Genomic DNA, 12500 nt, shown 5'->3' with positions numbered 1-12500 from the left:
TCAGACACAGTCTAAGGTAATTTTAAGCCAAATTAAGGAGCTGCAGTACTCTGTCAGGATGGTGCAGAGCCTGGGGAAGTAACTGCGCTCTCTCTCTGGCAGCACCGTGTCCCACATCCATGATGGACTCCACCCAACACAGGCAGTGATAAAAACACCAGCACAGGACAGTGTACTCCAGCAAAGCACTTAGCTTACCTGACTCTCACATCTGTAAATGACACCCACAGCACAGCACAAAACCTCAAGAGCATCGCCAAGGCAATTTGAGAGGACACAAATATTGCCGTTTTAATAGACTTGGAGGTAGTATTCATAACAGAGGTGCCCCTACTTCCTGGCTTTTGAAGGGTTAAAAAAATGTAATCCATCATAGCCTCGTAACTCCAGCCATTATCTAGACAGAACCCAGTGACCAGGAAGTACCACCTGAGAGTGTGGCTGCCCAGTGAGTGCAGAATTACACAAGAATGCTGCAACTTTTTACAAGTGTGTCAAAAGGTTGTGGCTTTTTTTTTTGGGATAAATTCCTTTTATACCACCCCCCCCCCCCCACCCCAAACCACAACCTTCCAGCTAAATTGTGAATAGGCACTTTATGATTTTTTCTGCAGAGAAACACAGAAAAATCACGAGAACGTGACATTTTCATAACTCACCACAAGCTTTTAAAATGCCACTTGGCTAGCTGGGTGGGCAGACAGTTTTTCAAATCTAGATTTCCCTGCCCACCAGTACACTGTCATCTGCATTTTCCATCGCCCCACTTTCCAAACCCCCCGCCTCTGTGACCATGTTCACCCACATGAACCGGTAGTTAGCATCTTCATCATTAATCTGCAGTATGCATCTTTTGGCCGCCACACCCATAAGCATTCCACTGTACACCACGAGCCTGTCCGGCGCTCACTGACCCAAATCTCACACCCCATCTAGAGGCCAACATAGACCCGACGAGTTTCTCTGCTCCTCCCACGGCACGAGCAACACCAGCCCAGCCAATCAGGACTGCTCGGGGCCCGCCAACCTCACCAAAACCATGGCAACAGCAGCAGCTGGGGCAGCCCATACCTGCTCTTGCTTCCCACCAGCACAGGAATCTCAGCTGCACAGCAATATGCACGCCGCCAGGGAGCACAGAGCACAGAGCTCAGTCTCACCAATACCAGTCTGATCAGCTAAACACAGTCGCCCTGTGCCATAAATCACATGTTCTGCATTAGCTGTCATCACCAAAGATGATTCGCGTCACAATGATTCTCCTTTTTTTATTACAGGCATTCAGCAGATGCTTTCCCATTTTACACAGTACACATTTATACACCTGGGATATGTGCTGAAGTTTAAGCACCTATCTCATGGGTACAATGGCAGTGCTCATCCTGGGAAATGAACTGCCAGCTTTTAGGCAACAAGCCCAGTTCCCTAACCAGTATCCTGCACTGCCACCTATAGCCACTGGCTCAAAGGACTGAAACAGCAGTTTGATCTCAAAGTAGTATTTATAGACTAAAATTGGTATCCATTCCATAATGCATTTTATATATGTTTGATCGTTGCTCATCTTCCACAGAGCTTTGATCATCAGTGATGAAATCTATCTCCACTAGTAAGTGCAACATCCAGGGTCATAGCTCTTCAGCTTTTCACTTGAAAAGTTATGGAATTTCAATGAGGGTATTGAAACATAGATCTATTTTACTTCTAGAATTCTACATTATATACTACTCTCTGTTCCCCAGGAAATAATTGTCACCTCACTGGAAAAAAACTCAAACCAATCATGGAAGATATTTGGGAGCTACACTAATTTTTCTGGAATCAGAAGATTATACCATGAAAAAAACACATATTTGGTTCTAAATAATGAATTATATCAAAGAATGAACAACGTATGTGTAATATACGCCCCAGAGTGAGAGACCCTCCGTTGATAAGGACATGTTCCCCATCCTCATCCTCTGCAGTGAATTCAGCCATTTCCAGCACAAGATATGGACAGAACTGAAACGAATGAATAAATAAATAAATAAATAAATGATGAAGCAAACTACCCAAAAGTAGCTCCCAAAAGCAACTACACAAAAATTGTAGTTTTTAAGGGCCAATGAACAATGGAGGGGAAGACTCCATTTCAGCTGAAATAACTCTGTCTTGCCCAGTGCCCAATATGGCAGGAACTCCCACACCGGAAGGCATTTTTATACTAATGGAGGGTTAGTGTGGAGGCATGCTGTTCCGCCATATCCTAGTCCTGCAGACCGTGTAATCAGAGCACAATACCAGCTCAGCCCCCGCTAGCAGCTAATTACGAAAGCCATGCCGACTCTAGGTGGCCTTTCAGGTAGGCTACAGTACAATATGTGAAGCCCTCAGAGCAACCGTGAAGCCAGATCTCGTGCGCAGTTTGGAAATGTTATCGCGTGGGAGAGGCTTGTAAAAGTCTGAGCTCGGCTGCAGCCGGCTTCTGCCAGGAGTTTTTACCGCAAGGAGAAAGTTTGAAAGTCACGGCGTGTTTGCGGACGGGTTTTGATATTCGGGGTGTAGCGCCACTTGGGCGGTGACATGGCGCGGATCGCGTGCGTCCTCTCGCAGGTCCAGATGGCGCTCCGCGGGAGGCCGGGGGAGAGGTTTGGGGAGAGGGAGGGGGAGGGGGGTAACAGGGAGCGAGCGACAGGAAACGGAGGAGGACGAGTGAAATTAATTGCGCGGGCTCTATGGGGCAGCTCTGGTGAAGCTGAAGTTCATTAGCAGCTCAGTGTCCAGGACTCGGGTAGCGCTGTGAGTGTACGCATGTCTGTGCGTGCACGTGTGTGTAGGGTGTGTGTGTGTGTGTGTGAGAGTATTGTGTGTAGAGTCTGCGTGTGTGTGTGTGTGTGTGTGTGCGGCTCATTCAGTTTAGGTACCACGCTGTGGTGTAAGGATGAGCCCCACTGTCTCGGATAGAATCCAAACCATGCTAGTGCTGACTGGCCGGTAGCACCATAGGGTAGTGCAACTGGCAGTTGCGTTGCCCAATGTATGGCAGGGTTCACTCATTCAGGGGTCCACATTTCATCGCTCTATAGCGACCCCTGCTGGTCGACTGGGCACCCATGGGCTGCATGTCAAAGCTGCATATTAAAGGTCTTCCTCAGACTCCACTCTATACCAAGCTTCGCTGTAGTCCGTAGTGTGAAAAGAAGCAGGCTGGTAACATCACCTGTTTTGGAGGAGAACCGTCCATGTCGACCCTCTCTCGAATTAGCAGTGAGGTTAACGTATGAATGTGGCTACGGCTACGGACAGTTGGATATTCAAAATTATGGTGGAAATTGGATGCGTCAGCCCCAAGTTGAATACCAATTTTTTTTTTTTTAATTTTAAAGAAGGCCTTTTGTTTTGCTCAAAGGCAGCTACACTTCTGTACGGCTACGTGAGCTCTTTGTGTACTGACAACACGACAGTCAAGCATGAAGACTCTCAGTGTGTTCCCACGCGTCGCCACCTCGCAGGTGCCGGATGTCTCTGCCCAGAGCTCATTCGACATTTCAGCTGAATTCTGCCCCTGCAAACGTACGTGGGAACCAAACCATGACAGTCTGAATCTGTGGTAAAGGTGGCAGCCTCCCAGGGTAGAGGCTCACAGCAAAAAACAACAAGTATTTTAGACTTCTATGTAGACTTAAAATCTTATTTATGTTACTCTCGCTAAAAAGATTGCCAATGAGGTGAGACAGTTTCACTCATTTTTAAGTTTCAGGTTTCGTTAAGACTAAAACACTTGTTAAGACTTGCAGTCTTTTAGCCTCATCACAAGAAAACAAACAGACTCTCACTGCTTTACAGCTTGGACAACACAGCGCTTGGAGAGAAAGTTTCCCCAAGTGTGAGCACGTTGATCCTCACGGTTCTTTATTCTGAGCACAAGAAGTCAGACCAGGTCTCTCACACATACACATACACTCTCTCTCACACACATGCACACACGCACACACACTCTCTCTCACACACATGCACACACGCACACACACTCTCTCTCTCACACACACACATATATACACATACATACACACTCTCTCTCACACACACACACCTACATTCTCTCTCACACACACATGCATACACACACATACACTCTCTCTGTCATACACACTTACACACACACACACACACACACACACAGACACATACACTCTCTCTTTAACACACACACTTACACACACACAGACACACGCACACACACACACTCTCTCTGTCATACACACTTACACACAGACACACACACGCACACACACATACTCTCTCTCTCTCACACACACACACACACATACTCTCTCTCTCTCACACACACACACACACACTCTCTCTGTCACACTCTCTCTCTCACACACACACACACACACACACATATGCACCTGTATGCTGGCGTGTGAGGACACGCGCCAGTGAGACTGTGCTGAGAGATGTGAAGGGTCAGAGCAGTCAGAGGAAGGCCTGCTGGCTCATCAGATCTCCCACCCAGTGATAATTAAAATCTCCCACTCAATAAAGCGAAGGCACAAACACAGAAACGCTTCTCTCCAGCGCTGCTGTACAGGAGAGAGCACCAGTAACCACAGGGGAGCCAAAGGACATTGGGACATTACAGTGAACTGATTTACACACATTTAGATAAAGAGTAGCCTATGTTTCTGTGTGTGTGTGTGTGTGTGTGTGTGAGAGAGAGAAAGAGAGAGATGCACTTGCTCCTTACTTTCACAAAATATCTGAAAATTAAACAGATATATTTCCATAAATTATCCCTAATTGTAAATCATTTAATTTGCCCATCAAAAGAAGAAAAATGTGCAATTCTATTAGGAGAGACAGTGAGTGACCTCCTGCCCCAAACATATAAACATGTACATATTTATTGATTTACTATTGTTGCTGTTACTGTTGTTATTGTTATATATTGTTACATTCATCATCATTATTATTTCACTATTATTATTTTTCTGATTATTTATATGTATAGATATTCTTTGGCAGTAACTATATTTATATGACAGAGAGAAAGAGAGAGCGATAGAGAAGGAAGGAAGTAATGAGGATTTTGAAGTATACTGGAGGATGTTGAAGTTTGACTTGAGAGTTTAATTATAAATTTCTGTTTCCTGTTATTTTAATACCAAAACCGCAGCGCTGTTCACTTGTTCACCGACTGACTATCGATATCCAGACACAGAAGCGCATGTAATAACAGCAGCTACCGTAGTGCCGTACACACTTAAGCAATGGATCCCTAAGGGTCTGTTCATAATGAATATGAGTGAGCAGGAGCCCAGGGGGACGCTGCGCATTGATTTAAGCGTGGTGCGCGCGCGGAGTATCCGGATGGTGCTTGGCCTCCCCCCGTTAAAGAGAGCCTTTCAAACACAAAGGCCAGCGTTTGCGAATCAAATCCACGCATGCCTGTCTCGGTACGGCCTCTCTCACACACGCCGCAGATCAGACCGCGTGTACGCAGCTCAGCCAGCAGCCACACCACCCCGTAATTTCACCTGCCAGATGGCTACGGCTAATTGGGGCCTGGCTCGGTTATTATCTGGATGGGAAAAGACATATTGGGAAAACTATCTCCCTGGTTAAGTAAAACAAAGAACAACTGGCTCTCGGTTGACCCTCCTGGTTAAAGAGAGGCCAAATATATGAATTTAATAAAATGCCGGCACGGTAACATTGGCACGGTTAGAGGTGAAATGGATGTCCTCTATGGTAAGATGGATGAATTCTAAGGCCCAAATTGAGATCACCAGTCCTGGCTGACCAAGAAGGGGAATGGGCAAAAATGCACTAAAATGAATTTTGTTACAAAATGCCTCTCAAAAAAGTATCTGTACATAAAAAACAGCACACAAATAGGTTGTTTTGCAGGTTCCACAGAGATATAAGTCATACAAAGAAAACAGAGAAGTAATTAAATCAAATTGCATCTCATATACATTCATGCAGATTAATATTTAGGATATGTGTACGGGACATACTGCCCCTCCCTGACTGTGAGGAGGGAGGACATGGGCAAAGGTCACATGGCCTCCGGGCCAGAGTCAAATCAACTCCAGAGAAGAGAGAGAGAGAGAGAGAGGAAGGGAGTAGAGGGGTGAAAGGAGGAAGGAGGAGGGGAGGGGGATGCACATAGATCACATCTGTGACAGATTCCACTTTCAATGAGACCCCCATTACACATACACACACACACGCACACACACACACACACACACACACACACACACAGACACACATATACACACGCACACGCACACGCGCACGCGCACGCGCACACGCACACGCACACTCACACGCACACACACACACACACACACACACACACACACACACACACACATTTGTGGCTTTCAAATGAATTCGACTCGAGTCAAAGGGCACTTTTTTGGCACAACTTTGTCTGCGCTACTGCCAAAGCAATTAGACAGTGTGTTCCTTATGCGTGGTGAATACGCTCTGTGTAGGAAAATGGGCGGGGTATCCGGACCCCCTGTGCACAGGGATGTGCTGTTCTGTCACACATCAATGACATTCATGGAGCCCTTCCCCCCCCCTTCCCATTCCAGCCCCTTACATCCCTCCGCCTCGCTCGCTCTGTCCATTCCCATCTCTCTCTCTCTCTCTCTCTCTCTCTCTCTTGCTCTCCCTCTTTCATTCTCTTCAGCAGCGCACCACCTTCCAATAGGCATCTTTCACAGCTCTCTGTTGCCATGACAACCATTCCTCCAACAACTGCCTTGATCCCGCACAACAAAAAAGTGTGCACGCATGCACAGTCTGTGCACACACACACACACACACACGCACACACGCACACACACACACGCACACACAGTAAATCATGACACGTCGCGCGTGTGCGCACACGGCAACAGCACACGGCAACAGCACAGCGCCAAGGTCCTGAGAAACCAGCCTTGCACAAAGGGAGACCGACTACAAAAAAAAAAAACGAGCGAACAACATGGCCGACCTGAAGGCGCAGTTCACGTGCTAGTCACACTTTAACATATTTCAGAACAAACTGTCAGAGCAAGTGTTAACTGCACAAACTGCCAAGCAGCTGTGGTTGAGTAAAATCACTATTGTCCATTTTAATGCAAACCTTTCAAGTATAAACGGAAACATTCAAGGGGTTCCTCGTTCAATAGCCCCAAGACTCCTCCTCCAACCATTTCTCTGAACAGACCATGGCTTTGTGTACGTCTTCCATCAATTATTCATAAAGCACTCATTTGCAACAAATCACAGAACACTTGTAGCGATTGAAGACGCTTCTTCATCACTGTCTGTGAAGGCACAACTGAAACCCAATCTACAGTATTCATTGCATTTTCATCCCCCACCCCCAGCCTCCCTGGTGAAGCAGAGGCAAGGACTGTGAAATATCGCCTGGGCTCCACCACCAATCTCTCTCACTGACGGGCTGAGGCCCCAAAAAACGCGAAGGGTACTCCGTCTGCCGTAACTGCATTTCCCCTCGACCGCTGCGGGTCCGGGTTTTATTCCGGCAATATCTCACCGGCTGCAATCGCCTGTACGCGGCCTGGGCGGAGAGCAGGTGCTGCTGCTCGCTACTTGTCCGCATTTAACGGTATTGATTTATCGATAAGCTCCGGTCAACGCTATCCGCGCGCCGGCCGCTGCTGGACGCTGCTGGACGCTGCTGGACGCTGCTGGACGCTGCTGGACGCTGCTGGACGCTGCTGGACGCTGGCCTCCGTGTCGTCTGTCTTCTTGACCCGTTTCTCGGACGCCAGTAAATATTTATGGAGCAGACATTACAGTGCTTCATTTTTTCACTGACCGTTTTTTTTCATTGGCAGTTGTCAGACAGCTAGTTGTAGTCAACGTGGGAACTGGTGATATCGTAGCTACCCGGCATCATAAAGCAAATAATTGCGTCTGGATGTTCTTAGACTTCCAAAGGCGCTTTGCAAAGCCTAAGGCTACGGAGAGATTCACACCCAGCTCTTAAATGTCTCCGTGGAAGTGACAGTCAAACAAGGCTCGTCTGGAAAACACACCTCACCGGTTTTTCAGAACGGAAAAGAAATCGAGAATTCCATGTTGAGTTCACCTTGCAGGAAAACAAATTCCCATAATGCAATATACCTGCGAAGACATTATATGTTTTGGTTTTTTTTTTTTTTGGTTTCAGTGAAATTCGTCCATGTGCTGTAAGTGGCTGGAAAGACATTGGCCACGCTCAGGTTCGTTTGCATTTACAGAGAGCCACAGAAAAAAGGATGTCCACAGAGGTAATGTTCTCACTGGTGTTCTGGCACCAAAACATGGCCTCGTGACTCAAAATGCTCCCCACAAATGACAATTATAGCTTCTCCCATTTTTACCAGGCTATTCCAGCCTGGACATGGATGGGAAGGGACATTACTTGTCAGCTTGTCACCTGGATTTGCTAATTAGCACAATTCTTCAGCCAGGAGGTAGAACTAATTAGTGAAATCAGCTGGCTGAATTCATGGGTGGAAAAGAACACCTGGCAGGACATTTAATTTATGACCCTTGGATTCTGCAGCTTTTAATACAGCTCACGGACAACATCAAAAACATGTCATATCCAAGCTGAAAGCTCTCTGATTTGGGGAAGAATCTGGCATATTAAGTTTATATAATTGTTGGCAGCCAGGAAGTTGGCTTTTTTTTTTTACTAGTCTTTCTGTGAAATATTAGACCCTGCTTCACTTTGATAGAGTCTTAATATTCCATAGTAAGAAATACCAAAAATCAAGTGAGACATTCGAAGTGTGTTCAAATGTGGCACTTATCTCAATAAAATAAAACCACTCATAATTAGCCATAAGAGTTTGAAATGAGCAATGATAGGTTTTATGTTTTATTTGCGCATTCGGGGGAAATGTTCCGTACGAGAGCCCGAATTTTGAGCCGGAAATATAAACCTCTCCATATAAGGCCCCTTACTGTACAAAACGGTGGAGTAACGGGTGAAAGTGGGAGCAATAGCACGGGGCAGTGAGGGTTTTGGGGGCGGTTGGGGGCGATTGGGAGCGGGAGAGGCCGGCGGTAACCGGGACGGGCGCGGTCCTACCTTCCTCCTCGCTGGACTCGCGCTGCACGGAGGCGTAGAGGGGCGGCGCCGTGGCGGCGCTGGCCGGGACGGGCGAGCTCTTGGTGAAGATCCCGCTGATGAACTTGAGCATTTTGCGGTCGCGGGCCGAGGTGCGCTGGGACTGGCCCGGCAGCGGCGGGGGCGGCGCCTGGCCCTCCTTGCCCCGCCGCAGGTCCTGGGACAGGGAGTGCAGGTCGCTGTTGTCCAGGGTGCGGCTCTTGCCCTTGCGCGGGGGCTTGGGCACGGGCGCGGCGGGGGCCGGGAGGGAGGCGGAGCCCACCTTCAGCCTCTCGGCCCGGGGGCTCTCCCGCGCGGCCGCTTTGAAGGCCCCCTCGCTCCCCCGCGCCGCCACTTTGAAGGCCCCCTCGCTGTCCGCCCAGGACGCCCTGCAGGGCCCCGGGGCGCCGGTTCCGGGCGAGCGGGCCAGCGCCTTGCCGTCCTTGCGGTCCAGGCTCTTGGCGGAGGCGGGGACGCTCTCCCGGGCCTCCCTCAGGTCTCGGCGGCTCGCCGGGCCCCCGTGGCCCTTCGCCAGGGCCCCCGGCCGCGCCCCGGCCCGCACAGAGACGCCGCCATCGCCCGCGTCCGCCGACACGCAGGAGGACTGCGAGGTCTCGCTGCCGGGCTCCGTTTTTGGGGCTTCGCCCTCTCTCTGAAACCCCCCCTCCACCACTCCCTCCACCCACTCACTCCTCCTTTTGAGTTCCAGGGCAGAGGGGAGCGATTTTGCACCGTCTTTGGTTCCGGGGCAAGAGGCGCCGTCGGTGCGGGACGTCCTGGCGTCGGGCCGTCCCGGCGGCGCGCCGTCCCCGCCCCGGGGCGTGGCCTTCTCCCTGGCGGCCGTGGCGAGGCTCTCGTCCTCCTCCTGCTCCGTGTCGCCCTCTCCCTCCTCCATCTGGGAGCGCGCGGACCACTCCTCGTCCCCCGGCGCCCCTCCCGGCGTCTCGCCTCCGTCCGCCCCCCTCCCCTGCCGGGCCCCGCCCTCCCCCACCTCCTCCACCTTGACCAGGGTGAGGGAGATGAGGTAGGTGGTGCGGCGCTGCAGCGTGCTGGCCTGGCTCATGGTGCGGGCCTTCAGAGGACCAGCCGAACGCCGTCGAACCCGGCCGACGCGGCGGCGCTCATGGCTACGCGGAATCGGGAGCCTCTCTCCCCCACCCCCACCCCCACCCCCGCCCACGTGGGGGCCGCCGCGTTAGGACAGTTAGGACGCTAAATGAGCTAGCGTACGCAGCAGAGCGCTTCTAACGAGCTCCTCCAAGAACGAGGCAAACCTCGGGCCCTTGGTCTCAACCCAGGGTCAAATTTCAAAAATCCAACGAAGCGGGGGACGCAGGAGCGACGTGTCGCGCAGCTTCCGGCTCGGACACCGGCGTGAGGAAGAGACCGGAGGAGGTGTGGACGGACGGAGTGACTGCTCTCCTCCGTCGCTCTTCGGCGGCGCTGTAAACAGAGAGGCCTCCACTCGTTTATCCCTGCCCTTCATCACTCTCTTCCCTCCCTCCTCGAAGAGCGGGCTGCCTCCTGCCCTCCACGCCGCCGCTCCCCTCGTTCCGTCCGCCAGCCAGTCGGGGGAAGGTGAGCCCTCGGCTCCAGCATCGTTTAAAAAAAAAAAAAAAAAACAGAAAAGAAAAGAAAAAAAAATCCCTTTTTTGCGTTTCTCTTTTTTGGTCAGTTACCCTGGAGATTCTCCGGTCGGTGGCCCGTTCCGGCGGCCGCCGAGGTTGGACGGGCAAGGGCGGTTTTAAATCAAGCGCCTCTCTTTCTCTGGGACGCTCCTCTCAGCTTCGCCTCCTTCCTTCCATTTGTTACAGTCCTTGTCGTTCCTCGTTCGCTCATCCGCCGCCAGGCTACGAAGCGCTTGTAATCAACGCAGGAAAAAAATGAACAACAACAAAAAAAAAAATACGAGAAACCCAAGTATTCGACCGTCCCGCAAAGGTCAAATCGGCAGGGGCTCGGAGGCGCTGGCGGACGGGAAGGCCGGGAGCCGAACCGCCGGCGCGAACGCTAGCGTGTCGCCGCGCGCTCAGCCGCGCTCGGGAGCCCTCGCAGAGCGGGCGTCGCGGTCGGATCCGGAGACGAGGAGGAGGAGGAGGAGAAGAGAAGAGAAGAGAAGAGAAGAGAGACGCACGCAGAGGCAGAGCTGGGGGGACAGACGGATGGATGGATGGCGTTCAGGGCCGCGCACGCCCGCGGAGCCTCGACGGAGCGCGCGTCCTTCCCGAAAGCGACAGCGAGCGAGCGAGGGCGGAGGGGCGGGAGTCGCAGTCCGTGTGCGCGGTGTGCGTCCGGGGAGTGGCGCCCGTGGAAATAAACGCCGACGCTCTCCGTGGCGGAGACGGAGACGGAGACGCGGAGGACGGATGGGGGGGAGCTTCACGGCACTCCTCCTCCCGCTCGCTGCTCCTCCTCCCCCGGTCGCCGCATCCCCCGAGCGCCTGAGCCAATTAGAGGGCGGGTGGAGCGCGGCTGTCCGCCGAGCAGGAGCCCTGTCTGCCTGCTTCCGAGCGCCGACGCCGGGCCAAAGAGCGAGCGGTCGAGCGGTCGAGCGGGGGGGCTGCGGGGCCGGCGGCTGCTCTGCCTGAGCCGGATGGCGGGGATGAGAGAGAGAGAGAGAGAAAAAAAAAGAGCGGGGCGCTTGTCTTCTCTCCCTCCTCCGTCTTGCATCGCTTGTTCCCAGCCAAATAGAACAGAGGAGATGGAAAACCTCTGCTTCATTCTCCTCTCGCTCTCTCCCCCCTCTCTCTCTCTTTCTCTCTCTCTCTCTCTCGCTCGCCCTCGCTCACTCTCTCTTGTGCGCATTCTCACAAGGCAGTCTCCAGGCAGTCCCTGCTCTCTCTCTCTCTCTCGCTCGCTCTCTCTCTCTCAGTCTCGCTCTCTCTTGCTCTCTCTCTCTCACAGGAAGGGGGGGGGAGAGTGATGATGCACTATAGGCGAGGGAGAGGAGATAAATCGTCAGACCAAATGAAAGGGATTGGGACGGAGAGAGGAGGACCGGGGTAGCAAGCAGGAGGTGGTAAAATACTGCAAGTGAATGAAACGGGGAGGCGAGCTAGGCTAACCAGGGAGACAGGGAGAAACAGAGGGAAGGAGAGGAGGAGGAGGAGGAGGAGGAGGAGGAGGGGAGGGGGGCTCTCCTCTTCCTCTCCCCCACAGCACCAGCTCCGTCAGCGTCCGTCACAGCCAGTCAGCGGCGCCGTGGCAACAGCGGTGGCCGGAGCCTCCCTCTCCCCTTTCAAGCTCCTCTATTCAGGATCTGAGGACGAGCGTTTCCAAGGTGTGCCTGCAGTGTGATATAACACCCCTCTCTCCCCCCGTCTGCCTCCGCATCGCATGTCCTCTCATTCTCAATCTGCGTGTGTGCGTGTGTGTGTGCGTG

At 51.9% G+C, this 12500-nt stretch overlaps 1 protein-coding gene across 5 annotated transcripts in view; it reads right to left on the bottom strand.

The window, feature by feature from the left end:
* agap2 (ArfGAP with GTPase domain, ankyrin repeat and PH domain 2) overlaps positions 1 to 12500 on the bottom strand; it is a 35953-nt gene that overhangs the window by 14730 nt on the left and 8723 nt on the right. For 3 of the 5 annotated variants that reach the window (XM_035388441.1, XM_035388442.1, XM_035388443.1), the window contains exon 1: positions 9101 to 10278. The exons of the other annotated variants lie outside the window; for them this stretch is intronic. In XM_035388441.1, the coding sequence (XP_035244332.1) occupies positions 9101 to 10181 (1081 nt within the window). In that variant the 5' untranslated portion in view covers positions 10182 to 10278. Of the gene's footprint in view, positions 1 to 9100; positions 10279 to 12500 lie in introns of those variants that run through there. 5 annotated transcript variants of the gene reach the window in all.

The sequence above is a fragment of the Anguilla anguilla genome, chromosome 13 (assembly GCF_013347855.1).
Source record: "Anguilla anguilla isolate fAngAng1 chromosome 13, fAngAng1.pri, whole genome shotgun sequence".
Classification (NCBI taxonomy): Eukaryota; Metazoa; Chordata; class Actinopteri; order Anguilliformes; family Anguillidae; genus Anguilla; species Anguilla anguilla.
The sequence above is the reverse complement of the archived record's forward strand: the minus strand, read 5'-3'. Positions and strand labels throughout refer to the sequence as shown.